At 50.9% G+C, this 15,801-nt stretch overlaps 1 protein-coding gene across 3 annotated transcripts in view; it reads right to left on the bottom strand.

Annotated features, from left to right (window-relative positions):
• The window catches only part of BCO2 (beta-carotene oxygenase 2), a 97,163-nt gene that overhangs the window by 19,772 nt on the left and 61,590 nt on the right, over positions 1-15,801 (bottom strand). For all 3 annotated transcript variants that reach the window (XM_024109050.3, XM_008172335.4, XM_065570424.1), the window contains 3 exons: positions 12,340-12,544; positions 6,031-6,242; positions 2,411-2,526 (listed from right to left, as the gene is read on the bottom strand). In XM_024109050.3, coding sequence (XP_023964818.1) covers positions 2,411-2,526; positions 6,031-6,242; positions 12,340-12,544 — 533 coding nt within the window. The remainder of the gene's footprint in view (positions 1-2,410; positions 2,527-6,030; positions 6,243-12,339; positions 12,545-15,801) is intronic.

Genomic DNA, 15,801 nt, shown 5'->3' with positions numbered 1-15,801 from the left:
CTCCACTAGGGTTACCATATCTCATAAATAAAAAAAGAGGACCCTCCACGGGCCCTGGCCCCGCCCATTTCGCCACTCTTAGCCCCGCCCCAACTCCGCCCCTTCCCCGCCCTAACTCCGCCCCCTCCTCCCTCCCACTCCCAGCCACGGGGAAAGGGCTGCCCCAGTGCTACCGGCTTCAGGGTTTGCCGGGCAGCCCCCAGACCCTGCGCCCCCAGCCGGCGCTTCTCCAGCGCAGCTGGAGCCCAGGAGGGGAAGCGCCCAGCCGGGGGCGCAGGGTCTGGAGGCTGCCCAGCAAACCGTGAAGCCGGTAGCGCTTGGGCTTCGGGCAGCTCCTCTGCCTCCAGACCCTGCGCCCCCGGCCGGGCACTTCCCCTCCCGGGCTCCAGCTGCGCAGGGTCCGGAGGCATGGGGGCTGCCCGAAGCCGGTAGCGCTCGGGCAGCTCGGCTCTTAAACAGAGCCGAAGAGGAGCAGAGCCTCCAGCTGCCGTGGCTCTGCGTAACTGACACTGTGTCAGTTACACAGAGCCTCCAGCCCCGGCAGCTCTCCTCCTCTTCGGCAGCATGGGGGCTGCCCGAAGCCGGTAGCGCTCGGGCAGCTCGGCTCTTAAACTGAGCCGAAGAGTCGGGGAGGAGCAGAGCCGCCATTTTCCCGGACATGTTCGGCTTTTTGGCAATTCCCCCCGGACGGGGGTTTGACTGCCGAAAAGCCGGACATGTCCGGGAAAAAGAGGACGTATGGTAACCCTAGTCTCTACTTGGCTGAACTTTACCACTGAAACCACCCACATGGCATGTCTTCACTGGGTAATAGTCCCTGGCAAGGTTTGAAATAGGTATTATGCAACCACCAAAACCAACTTTGTTGGACACATGCAGCACGAAATAGCTGCTAAACTTAGAATTTCCATATGGCTTGCAACTATGGAGCACAGTGAACACACCAGAGCTCTAACAGAGTGGTGGGTAGGTGTGGCTTTGTGCTGCTGTTTCACCACAAAGCAAAGTTGCCTAGCTCCCAGCTTTGTGCAGCTGTAAACTGTCCCAGTAAAAGCAGCAGCAGTTTTTAATCTATTTCTCCTCTTCTCTCCATTCCTTGTGTTTTCCCCCTCTTTTCTATCTTCTCAAAAAGCCTATGAAATTAACATGCCAACTAAAACTTATATGAATGGAGCTTTAATGTTAGAAATGTAGGCCACGATTCTGAAAGCTGTTCCAGGCGGGCAGATCCCTGCATTCTTGCAGAGCCCCCTGGAATTAATGGAGCTGTGCACAGAGCAACTTGCAAGATCAGGGCTTCAATCTGATGTATATGCCACAAAATGGCAGAAGACAGCAGACAGCTTAATCTGAAATACAACACCACATTCGGTGATAGGCAGTTGAACTGCCTGTAGGCTAGTGCACAGGATGAACACAATGGGGAAGTGGGGTTAGCCAAGAATTCAAGGAGGGTGCCAGGGTAGGGCTGGCTTGGAGTTGGGACTGATTGAAGGAGATGAAGGGAGCAGATTGGGTGGGGCCATGGGGTAGCGCAGAGCATAGGCAGGAGTGGAGTTCTGTACGAGTATTAACATCTATAACAGGGGTAGGCAACCGAAGGCGGCACGCGAGCTGATTTTCAGTGGCACTCACACAGCCTGGGTCCTGGCCACTGGTCTGGGGGCTCTGCATTTTAATTTAATTTTAAATGAAGCTTCTTAAACATTTTAAAAACCTTATTTACTTTACATACAACAATAGTTTAGTTATATATTATAGACTTATAGAAAGAGACCTTCTAAAAACGTTAAAATGTATGACTGGCACGCGAAACCTTAAATAGGAGTGAATAAATGAAGACTCGGCACACCACTTCTGAAAGGCTGCCGACCCCTAATCTATAACCTTGATGTTACATGAGTATATATTTTTGCATTTCCGTACACTGGAATCGCCAGCCAAGACCAGATCCCTGCACTTCATGGACAGTGACCAAGTTGCAAGGGACTCTGCTTTACCCTTGGCTGAAAATATAACTGACCTCAGGAGTCCTCAAGTCTAGCCCTGCCTGCTGCCAATGGCTGTGACTGGACCTCAAGCATGGCAGCGGCTTTACTATTCACCTCGATCCTGCAACGCCCTCCAGGACATGCACCACAAAGGGATCTTTAAGGCCATGGGGTGACTCGCAGTGACTGCAGATTTCCTGGCAATTCCAGTATCTGCCACAGAAAAGTCATTTTTGCCAGGAGAGAGAGGTACAGAGGATCTCAACAACAGCCATGGATTCTTACCGGTGCATGTTGGACACAAAAACCAAGAGGGTCTTTGGGAATTGTCCCCACTAGCTGCCAAGGCCATTCTGAGAACAGAGTGATGTGATTTCCCCACGCCAGGTGCTAAACCCGTCGTTCCACCCACTCTTTACCTTCTCCTTGGTTTCCAGAGTTTCTGGATCCACTTTGCGCATGAAGTTGGTCTCGGTGCTGACATAATAGTCTCCCTTGTACACCACGTAGTTCACACTGCAGTTATCCGTTGGCCCTGAAACAAAATCCCAGAGTAATGCAGATGCATTAAGCTCACGTCTCACTACAGCAAGTTAGGCATATTTAAACAAATAAATCAGTTTCCCTAACGACACAAATCCTTGTCAGGACAGACAGATTAAAAACATCTCAGCGATTTATAGCAGCACACAGGGCTCTATCTATACAGGTGAGTTCATGCCAAAGAACAAAGACATGTTTTTAATCCAAACCAAATAAATCTGATCCCTTTTGGTTCAGGTACTACTAAGTCATTGTACAGGCTCATTTCAGTTTCTTGCAACTAAAGGAAACCAATGATATTACAAACGGAATCATGCAGACCTGAGGGAAAAGCAACCCCTGGCAAGGGCTGAAATGTCCTTTATTATAAGGCCAGACAACCAGTTGCCAGTATTTATCAGAAAGTATGAGCAGAGAACCCAGACTGCACTGTGTACAGGAGGCCAGGTCAGCAATGTAAAAAGCAGAAGCAGGCCCCATAGTGGGACAATGCAATTCAAAGGGAATGCAAGGGGCATTGGCCAATCACTTGGGACATTAATGAGACTGGACAAAATAACAGGAAATGTACAAAAGGGGATTATCTGGCACTGACTTCTATTGGGAGCTGGTGGGTGGGGGACGCAAGAGGAATTGATTGGAAGAGACCCGGGAGGCATTTTCCATCTCAACTTCACCAGGGCCTTGTCTACACTAGAGAAGAAATCAGTTTGTAACTGAACCGGATGCATTGAAACAGTTTAAGACAAACATTTCAGCACCAACATGTGAAACGGATTTGTTTCACCCTGCACTCACACTAGTGTTGTCCTAAACCAGAGGTTCCCAAACTTATTTGGCCTACCGCCCCCTTTTCAGAAAAAAATTACTCAGCGCCCCCCTGGAAATCTACCTTCTTTAAGCGAACAAACAGAAAGATGCAGTGACAAATTTGCATTCTTTTATGTATCTATATTTCTACCTACGTCCTACAATATAGTAAAGAAAGATGTGTTATTAGAATATCGCCCACAACATCAGGTATACAGTGGTTTTTGCGTAAGACGGCAAAAGACAACCAAACTAAAATACTAATGAAACTAATAAACTGGGTTTTGTTCTTTGCTCAGCATTAGATATATGTATTTGATATTAAATTGTCAAATATCAAACTAACTTTATCAATAAATAATTAATTTAAAATATGATATGCAATTAAAAATCAGTTAATAGTTTTAATTTAGTTTGCCCTTATTTAAATAATTGTTCCTTATTAACACACGCCTTATTTACCAATTAACACAGATGAGTCGATAGATATAAATAAATGTTAATAGTTAACAGTTTTTTTACGATTTCATTCCCGTTTTTGTTAATATTGTAATAAAAAATATGACAAATATATTGACTGTACACTTCAAATAGTACTGTACCAACACAAGCCTGCTACAATTTTATTATTAGTAAGCACTAGAGACACAGAAACGTACGGTAGATATGTAAGAAAATGTACAAAAATACTCACGTGTAAATTGCTGTTTTATTGAAACAACAATAATACAATTTGCTTTGTATGTGACCCGTAATCCGTAAAGATCGAAGGTATTGAATATGAATAAAAAATTTTAAATACTTATTGCACTATTGTTAACTGCTTTTTACACAACTCAGAAACAATCTAAATTAGATTTCATACATGTCGCCTATTTATAGTATCGTATTGTAAACAAGTCATTACACGCACATATTCCTGCCGATGCATGCTGGACTTCCCGACAATGCGCGACACGCTCGCCTGCCAACACTTGCTTGTTAAGAGCTGTTGGCAGACTTGACACCTGAACGGTTATAATTTGTGAATTTATTTGGAAAATAAAGTAATCAGTACAACTTTAATTCTATGTTACACAACAGATGAAACATGTACAAACGGTTTTTCAAAATTTTCTTATATTCTCTTGTTTCTTTATGCTTCCACCGCCCCCTTATTTTTATTCAACGCCCCCCAATTGCACCCGAGGCTACTACTGCCCCCCTGGATCGTTCCAGCGCCCCCCAGGGGGCGGTATCGCCCACTTTGGGAACCTCTGTCCTAAACCATTTCAGCTGCAATGGCTACTGGGTATCTAGCCTTCAATTCCTAGCTCAGCTCCTGGAAGCATTCTAGATTGCAGAAGGCTAAACAAGTGAATCAGTAGCTCTTTGACTGGTTATTAAACCCACTGACAGATGGCCTGTCTAATTATTTATTAGACCAGTTAGGACATATCTAGGTGTAGACACAAGTGTTCTACAAATGTTCTAGAGGCTTTAACCAATTTAATCTCTCAAGTGTAGACCAGGCCAAAGTAGCAGTCAGTGGGCCCTGACTGATTTGCTGGGAAGGGATGGGTTGCAGGCTGAGCCGCGTTTGCTGGCTTCATACTGGAAGCTTCATCCCTCCTCTGTGCTTCACTCAGGAGATGTTAACTAACCAGCGGTGGGGGCTGGGGAGCGCCGTGGAATCCCCCGCCGGCAGTGGGGGCTGGGGAGCCCCATGGAATCCCCCGCCACCCACGGGGGCCGGGGAGCTCTGGGAAATCCCCCACCACCCACGGGGGCCGGGGAGCTCCGGGAAATCCCCCGCCACCCACGGGGGCCAGGGAGCTCCGGGGAATCCCCCGCCACCCACGGGGGCCAGGGAGTTCCGGGGAATCCCCCGCCATCTGCAGGACTAGGAGCTGGGGCGGGGGACAGCTGGGACAGTCCTCCACTGCTGTGGCAGCTGGGCTGCTGCGAGGCCCCAGTATCACGGAGGTCACAGAATCTGTGACTTCCATGACCTCCGTGACGTACTTATAGCCTTAACTATCATACAACAGCTAATGGTACTTCCACTTCTGTGTGCCATCCTCTCCTCACCCATGTCAGTCTCCCGCCCCTTACCACAGGAAGGAAAGGAAAGGAATAGCCTACATACCCTAAAAGCTTAGCAGGGCATAGGGATTTCAAGACAGGTTTGTATCAAAAAGAATGGAGGATTGTGTAATGCTCATTACAGCACCCTACAGGGTGTTCCTCATGAGAGAAGGTGCATAATTTACACAACCCTTGGAATGAGGTGAATCAAATTTTTTAACAAACCCAAAAATTAAGTAAAGGGCATCAAAGGGACCAATGGCGAGAGGTGCTGAGCTACGCAGGGCGCCCGTCAACTTCACCTGTAGCTGTGTGTCCCCCCAGCACCTCTGGAGACCAGACCCAAGGTGCACAAACATTTTAGTGAGCTACATTTCTGATTTTGGGTGGAAACAACATGGGGGGGAGGGGAGCCAAAATCCCAAGTTAAGTGTGTCTATTTCAGATGAGTTTGGCTCGGAGTTGTTTCTTCAGAGGGGTGATCCCCACAGAAACATAACCACTAAAACTTCCACACAGCTCCCTTCAAACCTAAAAGCTGTTCCTCCAGACAAATATCACCCACTTGGGATGCATACCACCTCCAAGAACATTGCTTTCAGCTAAGGAACATACTTACGTGGCATCTCAAACCACGATATGAAGCGCCCAAAGATGCTTTTGCACGGGTCCGGCATAGCCAGCGTTCCAAACTCCGAGACCACGATCCGATTGTGCCGGCTGTTAGTCACATAGGAATCACTCTGCAGGAACTTGCTCCTGTAAGTCACTATGCCATTTTCCAGTTGGAACTGATGCAGCAGGGCCATGCCATCAAACCAATGGTTAAATCTTCCAGCAGAGCAGAGAAACAAAATCACAGAAAGAAGGATCAGTGCAGTGCCACACCCTCCCACGCCTTCTCCTAAATCCCTGGTGCTTGTCATGATCTGAGAACCGGCTCCTACAAACACTTTTATCATGAAGCTACTTGTGTGTGCGGGTGGAAGAGAGCATGAACACAATGGAAAAACTCAGACATGCAGCTACTCATGTGCCTACATGTCTGCAGGCTCAGGGTCCAAGTTTAGAGACACGCTAAAATTCTCAAAAGCATCTAGGGGTTCGTCTACACAGCAACCAACAGCAAGTCTCGGACCTCAAGTGCTAAAAATAGCTGTGTAGACATTTGGGCTCAGACTGGAGCTCAGGCTCTAAGGCAGGGGTGGTCAACCTGTGGCTCCGGAGCCATATGCGGCTCTTCAGAAGTTAATATGCGGCTCCTTGTACAGGCACCGACTCCGGGGCTGGAGCTACAGGCATCAATTTTCCAATGTGCTGGGGGGTGCTCACTGCTCAACCCAGGGCCGTAGCAACAAAGAACGTGGCCCCCTCCGAACATATGTCCGGGCGGGGCTCCTTACAATGCAGAAACTGGAATGCGGTATTTATTTTGCCACTTTTAGGGGCCCCCTTCCTGCGGGGCCGCCTCCGGTCGGAGGGTACGGAGGGCGCTCGCTACACCTCTGGCTCAACCCTTGGCTCTGTCACAGGCCCTGCCCCCACTCCACCTCTTCCCACACCTTCCCTGAGCCTACTGTACCCTCACTCCTCCCCCTTCTCCCAGAGCCTCCTGCACACCACAAAACAGCTGTGTGGGGAGGGAGTAGGAGGCGCTGATGGGCAGGAGGTGCTGGGAGCTGGCGGGGAGTTGATGGGGGGCTCAGTGGAGTAGCCAGGGTTGCTACCGAGAAGCGGCAGAGAAAAAAGGCGCCAGTCCTTCGGCGGCATTTCGGCGGCCCTGTGCATGCGCCGAAATGCTGTCAAAAGACGGAGCGGTGCATGCACAATTATTCTTATTTCGGCAGCCCTGCTCCCCCGGGCAGAGCGCCGGCCCCGCTTCCCCATCCGGAGCACTGTCTGGGGCACCGAGACCCCCAGCCACGCTCTCAGGGCTGTAGTCCCGGGGAGAGCGCCCTGAGTCCCAGCCCCGCTCTCACGGCCAGAGCGCCAGATGAGCGACGGAAGCCCGCGGCCCCGCTGCGCCGGCCGGAGCGACGGGAGCCCGCAGCCCCACTGCGCCGGCCAGAGCGACGGGAGCCTGTGGCCCTGCTGCGCCGGCCGGAGCGATGGGATCCCACGGCCCCGTTGCACCGGCCGGAGCGACAGGAGCCCGTGGCCCGCTCTCCCGGGAAGAGAGCGGGCCCCGCTTCCCCATCCAGAGCGCTGTCTGGGGCACTGAGACCCCCAGCCACGCTCTCAGGGCTGTAGTCCCAGGGCGAGGGCCCTGAGTCCCAGCCCTGCTCTCCTGGCCGGAGCGCCAGCCGGAGCAACGGAAGCCCGCTCCCCCGCCCAGAGTGCCGGCCCCACTTCCACAGCCGGAGCGCCGCCCAGAGCACCGCGAGCCCTCCGGCCCCTCTCCACCGGCCGGAGCGCTGTCCTGAGGGCCGCAAGCCAGGGTCTGCCTCCCCCAGCTGGAGCACCGGGCGGAGCGCTGCTACTCCGGGCACCGCGGAGCAGGGCCACCGAAAGAAGTGGAGCGGCGCGGAATTCTGGGCTCGGGGGAGCAGGCGCTCCCCCTGCTCCTCCCCTAGCTACGCTCCTGGGGGGGCTGCTGACTTGTTACTGTGGCTCTTTGGCAATGTACATTGGTAAATTCTGGCTCCTTCTCTGGCTCAGGTTGGTCACCCCTGCTCTACAGCCTGGAGGGGAGGAGGGGGTTCAGAGCCCAAGCCCAAACATCTACGCAGCTGTTTTTGTGATCTAAGCGAGACATAAGAAGTAATTCTTCTGCTCTACTCCGCGCTGATTAGGCCTCAACTGGAATACTGTGTCCAGTTCTGGGCACCACATTTCAGGAAAGACGTGGACAAATTGAAGAAGGTACAGAGAAGAGCAACAAAAATGATGAAAGGTCTAGAAAACACGACCTATGAGGGAAGATTGAAAAAATTGGGTTTGTTTAGTCTGGAGAAGAGAAGACTGAAAGGGGACATGATAACAGTTTTCAAGTACATAAAAGATTGTTACAAGGAGGAGAAAGAAAAATTGTTCTTTTTAACTACTGAGGCTAGGACAAGAAGCAATGGGTTTAAATTGCAGCAAGGGAGGTTTAAGTTTGGACATTAGGAAAAACTTCCTGTCAGGATGGTTAAGCACTGGAATAAATTGCCCAGGGAGGTTGTGGAATCTCCATCATTGGAGATTTTTAAGAGCAGGTTGGACAAACACCTGTCAGGGATGGTCTAGATAATACTTAGTCCTGCCATGAGTGCAGGGGACTGGACTAGACAAGGTCCCTTCCAGTTCTATGATTCTATGAAGCACAACAAGCCCCATGAATCTGGCTGTAGACCCAGGCTCTGAGACTTGCTGCCGCTTGCAGTATAGAAGTACCCTAAAGGTAAGTCTACACTGGAATAAAAGACCTGCGGCATAGCCATGGCTCTCCTGGATCAGCTTACTCGGGCTCGCAGGGGTTGGGCTGCAGGGCTAAAAATTGCTGCGTAGACCTTTGGGTTTGGGCTGGAACCCGGACTCTGTGGCCCTCCACATACGTGGGGTCCCGGAGCTCAGGCTCCAGCATAAGCCCAAATGTCTGTGCAGCGATTTTACAGCCTAAGCCCAATGAGCCCAAGTCAGCTGACCTGGGCCAGCCACGGGTGTTTAGTTGCTGTGTAGATGTACCCTAAGTGGCTTAAGCGTCTAAGTCTCATTTCCAAAAGTGACTTTAGGCACCTAGAAGCCTGAGTCCCATTCACTTTCAATGACTCAAGTGCCTAAGGGTCTTTTGAAAACGGGCCTTAGTGCTTTTGAGAATGTTACCCACAAGCTTTCATGGACTGAAACTATGTTGTTCTACAAAGCCCCTGCATGCTGTCAAAGTTAGATTTAGGACTCACAATTTGTTAGACCACTCTGTTTATTAGCACAGCACTCTGCTAATACACTCAGATAATGTGAGCACCATGCAAGACCCACACTACCTTATTTTATACAGATAAAAAGGGCGCAAACTTAACAAGAAAACAAAAAAAGCAAAACTGGCAAGTTTACCCGAGGCTAAACATACATATTTAATTTCCTTACTAACTTTTACGGATCTCCGGATAATATTCCACCATTAGCTTAAGTAAACTCATTGTTTATGCCTAATGTTTCTTTTCCTAACACCTGTATTTTAACATTCCTTATTTCTGCTTAAAGGTACATACAGCATTTCTTTAATCCATTCTATTTTTACATTATAATTCATTCTACTTTCACAATGCTTATGGTGCTGCAGAAATAGAACACAAATTAGGACTTGTCTTCACTAACACTTAGTGCATGGCAAGCTGGGGTGTAAATCTATCCCCAAGAGCCTGCTGTGTGTTGAATGTCTAACCCAAGGGCGGCAACCTTTCAGAAGTGGTGCGCCGAGTCTTCATTTATTCACTCTAATTTAAGGTTTTGCGTGCCAGTCATACATGTTAACGTTTTTAGAAGGTCTCTTTCTATAAGTCTATATTATATAACTAAACTATTGTATGTAAAGTAAACAAGGTTTTCAAAATGTTTAAGAAGGGTCATTTAAAATTAAATTACAATGCTGATCTTACGCCACCAGCCTGCTCAGCTCGCTGCCAGCCTGGGGTTCTGTTCACCTAGGCCAGTAGCGGCCTGAGCAGGGCCTATGGCCGGGACCCCAGACCAGGGGGGGAGGGGGCGGGGAGTGTTTCAGGGGTCAGGGCAGAGGGCTGGGGGAGGGAGTTCAGGGCAGAGGACTGGGGGTGTGGGAGGGGTGCAGGGCAGAAGGCTGTGTGGGGGGGGTTCAACGGTCAGGGCAGAGGCCTGGGGGTGTGTGGGGGGTGCAGGGCAGAAGGCTGGGGGTGGGGGGGGGGTTCAAGGGTCAGGTCAGAGGGCTGGGGGAGGTGCAGGCAGAAGGCCGGGTGTGTGTTGGGGTGGGGGGGGGGTTCAGGACAGAGGGCTGGGGGTGTGGGGGGGCATTCAGGGCAGAGGGCTGGGGAGTGTGAGGGGTGCAGGGCAGAAGGCTGGGTGTATGTTGAGGTGGGGGGTTCAGGGCAGAGGGCTGGGGAGTGTGAGGGGTTCAGGGCAGAAGGCTGGGTGTGTGGGGGGGTTCAGGGCAGACAGATGGGGCTGTGGGGGTGCAGGGCAGAAGGCTGGGTGTGTGTTGGGGTCAGGGGGTTCAGGGCAGAGGGCTGGTTGTGGGGGGGGTTCAGGACAGACAGATGGGGCTGTGGGGGTGCAGGGCAGAAGGCTGGGTGTGTGTTGGGGTCGGGGGGTTCAGGGCAGAGGGCTAGGGCTGTGGGGGTGCAGGGCAGAAGACTGGGTGTTGGAGGTTCAGGGCAGAGGGCTGGGGCTGTGGGGGTGCAGGGCAGAAGGCTGGGTGTGGGGGGGTGCAGGGCAGAAGGCTGGGTGTGGGGGGGGTTCAGGACAGACAGATGGGGCTGTGGGGGTGCAGGGCAGAAGGCTGGTTGTGTGTTGGGATCGGGGGGTTCAGGGCAGAGGGCTGGGTGTGGGGGGGGTTCAGGGCAGACAGATGGGGCTGTGGGGGTGCAGGGAAGAAGGCTGGGTGTGTGTTGGGGTCAGGGGGTTCAGGGCAGAGGGCTAGGGCTGTGGGGGTGCAGGGCAGAAGGCTGGATGTGGGGGGGGTTCAGGGCAGAAGGCTGGGTGTGTGTTGGGGTCGGGGGGTTCAGGGCAGAGGGCTAGGGCTGTGGGGGTGCAGGGCAGAAGACTGGGTGTTGGAGGTTCAGGGCAGAGGGCTGGGGCTGTGGGGGTGCAGGGCAGAAGGCTGGGTGTGGGGAGGGTGCAGGGCAGAAGGCTGGGTGTGTGGGGGGGTTCAGGGCAGACAGATGGGGCTGTGGGGGTGCAGGGCAGAAGGCTGGGTGTGTGTTGGGATCGGGGGGTTCAGGGCAGAGGGCTAGGGCTGTGGGGGTGCAGGGCAGAAGGCTGGATGTGGGGGGGGTTCAGGGCAGAGGGCTGGGGCTGTGGGGGTGCAGCGCAGAAGGCTGGGTGTGTGTTGGGGTGGGGGGGTTCAGGGCAGAGGGCTGGGGGCCGGGACCGCGGCAGGGAGCTGCGTGCCACTCAGAATCAGCTCGCGTGCCATCCTTGGCACGTGTGCCGTAGGTTGCCGACCCCTGGTCTAACCATTCCCTAGTACGCTTTGATCTACCCATTTTGTTATTTAAAGCCCCTTGAGCAAGAAACAATCTGGGAGAAAGGGCCAAACTACAGCACTTTGCAGAATTTCATCCCCTCCACGGAGGAGAAGATGCCTTGCCAGGCCTTTTGAAGAAGACCAGTTTTTCAGAGGTAGAACATCAGGTACGCTGATCTCCATCAGCTACTCTTGCTCCCATCAAGTCAATGAGCCAGCTCTGTGGGTTTGCTTGAGTGACAGACTCTGAGTCAAACACTGGCTTAGGTTCTCACTTATTAAAAATATAGATCGACTTTTGTTTTGAAATGAAAGAACACCAACCAGTGTGAGGGCTGGGTTTGTTTTTAAAGCCACACAGACAACTTAGTGTAATCAGGATGGCAAATGATGCCTGGGATTGCAGGGTGGGAGTGGGAAGTGGCTTTTTCAGACAGAGCACTGGGAATCAGGATGCCAGGGTTTCATCCCCAGCTGTTAGCTCATGTCGTGGCCTTCAGCTGGTCACAGCCTCAGTGTCCCCACCGTTAAACTGTGGAAAAACACCTTCCTACTTCCCAGGGAGGTCACGAGGATTAATAAATCTGGCTAGTAAAGGTGATGAAAGCTTCTAGATGAGAGAACAATTTGTATTAGAAGAATGGGATCTACAGGCATTTCCTCATGGTCACACATCTTCAGAGCTAAGGAAGGCCCCTAATGGTTGTGATGCATTTGTGAAGGTGCCTTCTAGGTTTGACCAACCCCAAGCCTGGAATCATTAGAAAGTACAATCAAATCTGGACTTACTTCTCCTCTCCAAACTCAAACTTCCCAGGCCCATTCCTTAGCAGGCTGCCATTAAGCCACTTGGGAATGTGCCCTTTGACCTTTGTAAGGATGGGCTGAGGAGTCTCTTCCACACTTCTCATTAGTGGCGAGATGCATTGCAAACCCTTCCGGTTGCTGAAGGTGACCGGCTCCTGTTGTGGGCTCGGCAGAAAGTCCTTTAGAACTACAAAGAACAAACAAGAAGTTAGAAGACAGCAAGTGACTAAGGCCCTTAGTGCTAAAAGCTACAGACTGACAGTCACCAGCCTAGATATCTGCAACTTGGGCTTGGAGTTCCATGACAAAAGCCTCCTGCAAATAACCAAAATGCAACGGATGTTCAAAATAAAGCTCTGCTTCAAAGTCTCTGTCATAGCCATAGGGAGCTGAAAATTCAATGCATTAAATCTTACCGTGATTAATCCAGCACAGACACCTGCAAGGTGCTTTTGTATGTTGCAAAGAGGGAGGAAATGAACTTTTCAGGAAGACTAAATTAAAATAATTTATTTGAACATGTAACAACAACAAGTGAGGGACACAGGCATTTGTTACGACCACCTAGAGATAGAGACTATAAGGTGCCCAGAAATAAATATGTTACAACCTAAATGGAGAGAACACAAAATGGTGCTTATAGATTCCCCGGCAAACCTCATGCTGAACGCCTCCAAAGGCTCCGCTCTTCCACGAACACCAGTGCAAGGGGATCTATTACAGATTCTAGGCAGGCACCTCGGTCTCCCCACTGAGTGATGGTTCATTGTACTACCAGGTGGGCTGGGCACAATGCAGGTAAGGAAAGCAGTACAGAGGAGCCACCTTAGCACTACTACAGACCAGACCCAGGCTCAGCCAGTCTGGGAGCAGTGTGAAGACAACATGCTCAGTCCTGGGGGTTTCCAAGCAGTGGTGGGAAGTGATGCATCTGTGCAGGGCAGCACCTCTCAGTCAAGCTGTCGAGGCTTCATTATCAGATGTGTTTCTCTGTTCACCTAGATACCTTGGTAATGGGTGCATTAGAAATGCCGAGGAGACCGGTCACTGGGGAACATTTTTGTACAGCTTGTTACTTAGTTAACTGGCTCCCATGGCCCCAAGGTGGCTCTGAACACACACTGTAGAGGCACAAAGAGCAGGAGAGCAAGATCACAATGTTCATGCCCTAGGGGATACATGCAGCTTCTCAGAGATGCAACAAGTCAGATGTCGCACATGACTCAGCAAGTGGGGAAAGGGCACATCTGGGTATCTGCCGGGGACCTGTCCTTCCTTCAAAGTAGGTTAGTCACATCCAGGCAAAAGGCACTTTAGTTCCCTAACAGTCATGCCTACTACTTGCTGTTGGAAACCAAGAAGGATTAGCTTTGTTTGTAAAAAATAAAACAAACTCTCTGTATGGGTGCTGACTGGGATATGGGATTGGTCACCTCCATAAAAGTCACCATTAGAACAAACAGGCTTCTCTCAAACTGGGCATGCATTTGTCATGCAAGACCCCTTTTTAATCGTGGCACCAGCAAATCACCTGTAGGCAGAAAGTCCCCTGTGCTGCAACAACTGTAGAACAAAGGTCAGCTGCATCTTAGCAGCTTTCTCCTCTATTTTACAGATTGCATTCTTTCCCCTTTTTGTGGCACTGTTCTCTATTAAAGCTCCTGTTTCTTACCTGCTCTGAGAGCCAGACAGCTTCCCCTCCACTGGGGTGATGCCAGTGTACAGGATTAGATGTACAAAGCTGTTTAACCCTGAGTGGGTAACCAAAGGCAGAACTTGCCCCAGGGATATCACTGCTGTATGAGTTATTACTGTTCTGGCAATGCAATTAGTTTGTACTTTACCAACTCTTAAATTACAGTAAGGAGCCCTATAATCCTGTAAACTATTTCCTTGCCAAAGGCAGCACACAAGCTGATTTTCAGTGGCACTCACACTGCCCGGGTCCTGGCCACCGGTCCGGGGGGCTCTGCATTTTAATTGAATTTTAAATGAAGCTTCTTAAACATTTTAAAAACCTTATTTACTTTACATACAATAGTTTAGTTATATATTATAGACTTCTAGAAAGAGACCTTCTAAAAACATTAACATGTATGACTGGTACGCGAAACCTTAAGTCAGAGTGAATACAAGAAGACTCAGCACAACACTTCTGAAAGGTTGCCGACCCCTGGTCTAGATTCTGTCCTTCTCACCTACACTTAGAGCTCACTCCCTTCCCCATTTCTCAATCTGCAGATCTGTGCATCTCCCTGCTCAGCTCAGCCACACCTGCCTCGAGGCAACATTCCCAGTGCCCAGTAAGTGCATTCTTTCCACCATTCAGCCACTATGGAGACAATGCTGTGCTGCCTCTCAGCTGCTCTCCTTCTCATCATGCAAAAGGTACCGTTAGTATCTAATATTTGTATGGCAGGAGCACCTATATCAGGCTCCACTGTGCCAGGCATTGTACACACTTATAACAAAAAGACGGACCCTGCTCCAAAAAGCTTATAATCTAAGTATGCTAGGCTTTTAAGAACCTAGGGATCCCAGCTCGCTTAGGAAGCAGGGCTGGTGGCATAGCACATAGTGTGACTCCATACACGCCAGTTCTAAACGCTAAAGAATGCTTCCATTCACAGTATCTCCACTAACTTCTCTTGCTGCTCTATGGCCCTGTTTAAGGATGTATAGAGGGGGGCCATCTTGGCCATTAAACAGATGAGAGGGAATTTTAGAAAGAAAAGAAAATCCCATTTTCGAGCATTCTCATTGTCTCTACGGGGCAAGGGTTTGACCATAAAAATCAGGCTGGTTCCATTGTCCATGCTGGTCTCATTCCTAGGGTTACCATTCGTCCGGATTTACCCGGACATGTCCTCCTTTTTGTGCTAAAAATAGCGTCCGGGGGGAATTTGTAAAGCACTCACAATGTCCGGGATTTCCCCCTCCCCCGGCAGAGCAGAGCGAGTGGCTGGGAGGGCTGCAGGGAAGTCCCGGGCTGGACTCAGGAGCAGCTGTAGAGGAGCCGGATCCGCCCTGCATTCTGAGCCGGCAGCTCCCTTGCAGCCCAGTCCGGCAGCACTGTGCAGGGCCAGGGACCGGGTTTTGTTGTGCAGGGCCAGGGACCGGGTTTTGTTGTGCTGGGGAGCTCAGCCATGTGTCCGGCTCGGCTGCACAGAGCCCAACACTCTGTTCTGAGCAGCAGGGTAAGGAGGTCAGGGGGCAGGAAGGTTCTGGAGGGGGCAGTCAAGAAACGGGGGGGGCTTTTTGGGGGGAGTGGAGAAAGTTTTGGGCAGTCAGGGTACAGGTAGGGGGTAGGGTCCTGGGGGGCAGTTGGGGGGGGTCTTAGGAGGGGGCAGTTAGGGGACAAGGAACAGGGAGTCTTAGGTAGGGGGTGGGGTTCTGGAGGGCAGTTAGGAGCAGGGGTCCTGGGAGGGGGCAGTCAGGGGACAA

Source organism: Chrysemys picta, chromosome 16 (genome assembly GCF_011386835.1).
Source record: "Chrysemys picta bellii isolate R12L10 chromosome 16, ASM1138683v2, whole genome shotgun sequence".
Classification (NCBI taxonomy): Eukaryota; Metazoa; Chordata; order Testudines; family Emydidae; genus Chrysemys; species Chrysemys picta.
Note: the sequence above shows the minus strand (reverse complement) of the source record. Positions and strands in the feature narration are given on the sequence as shown.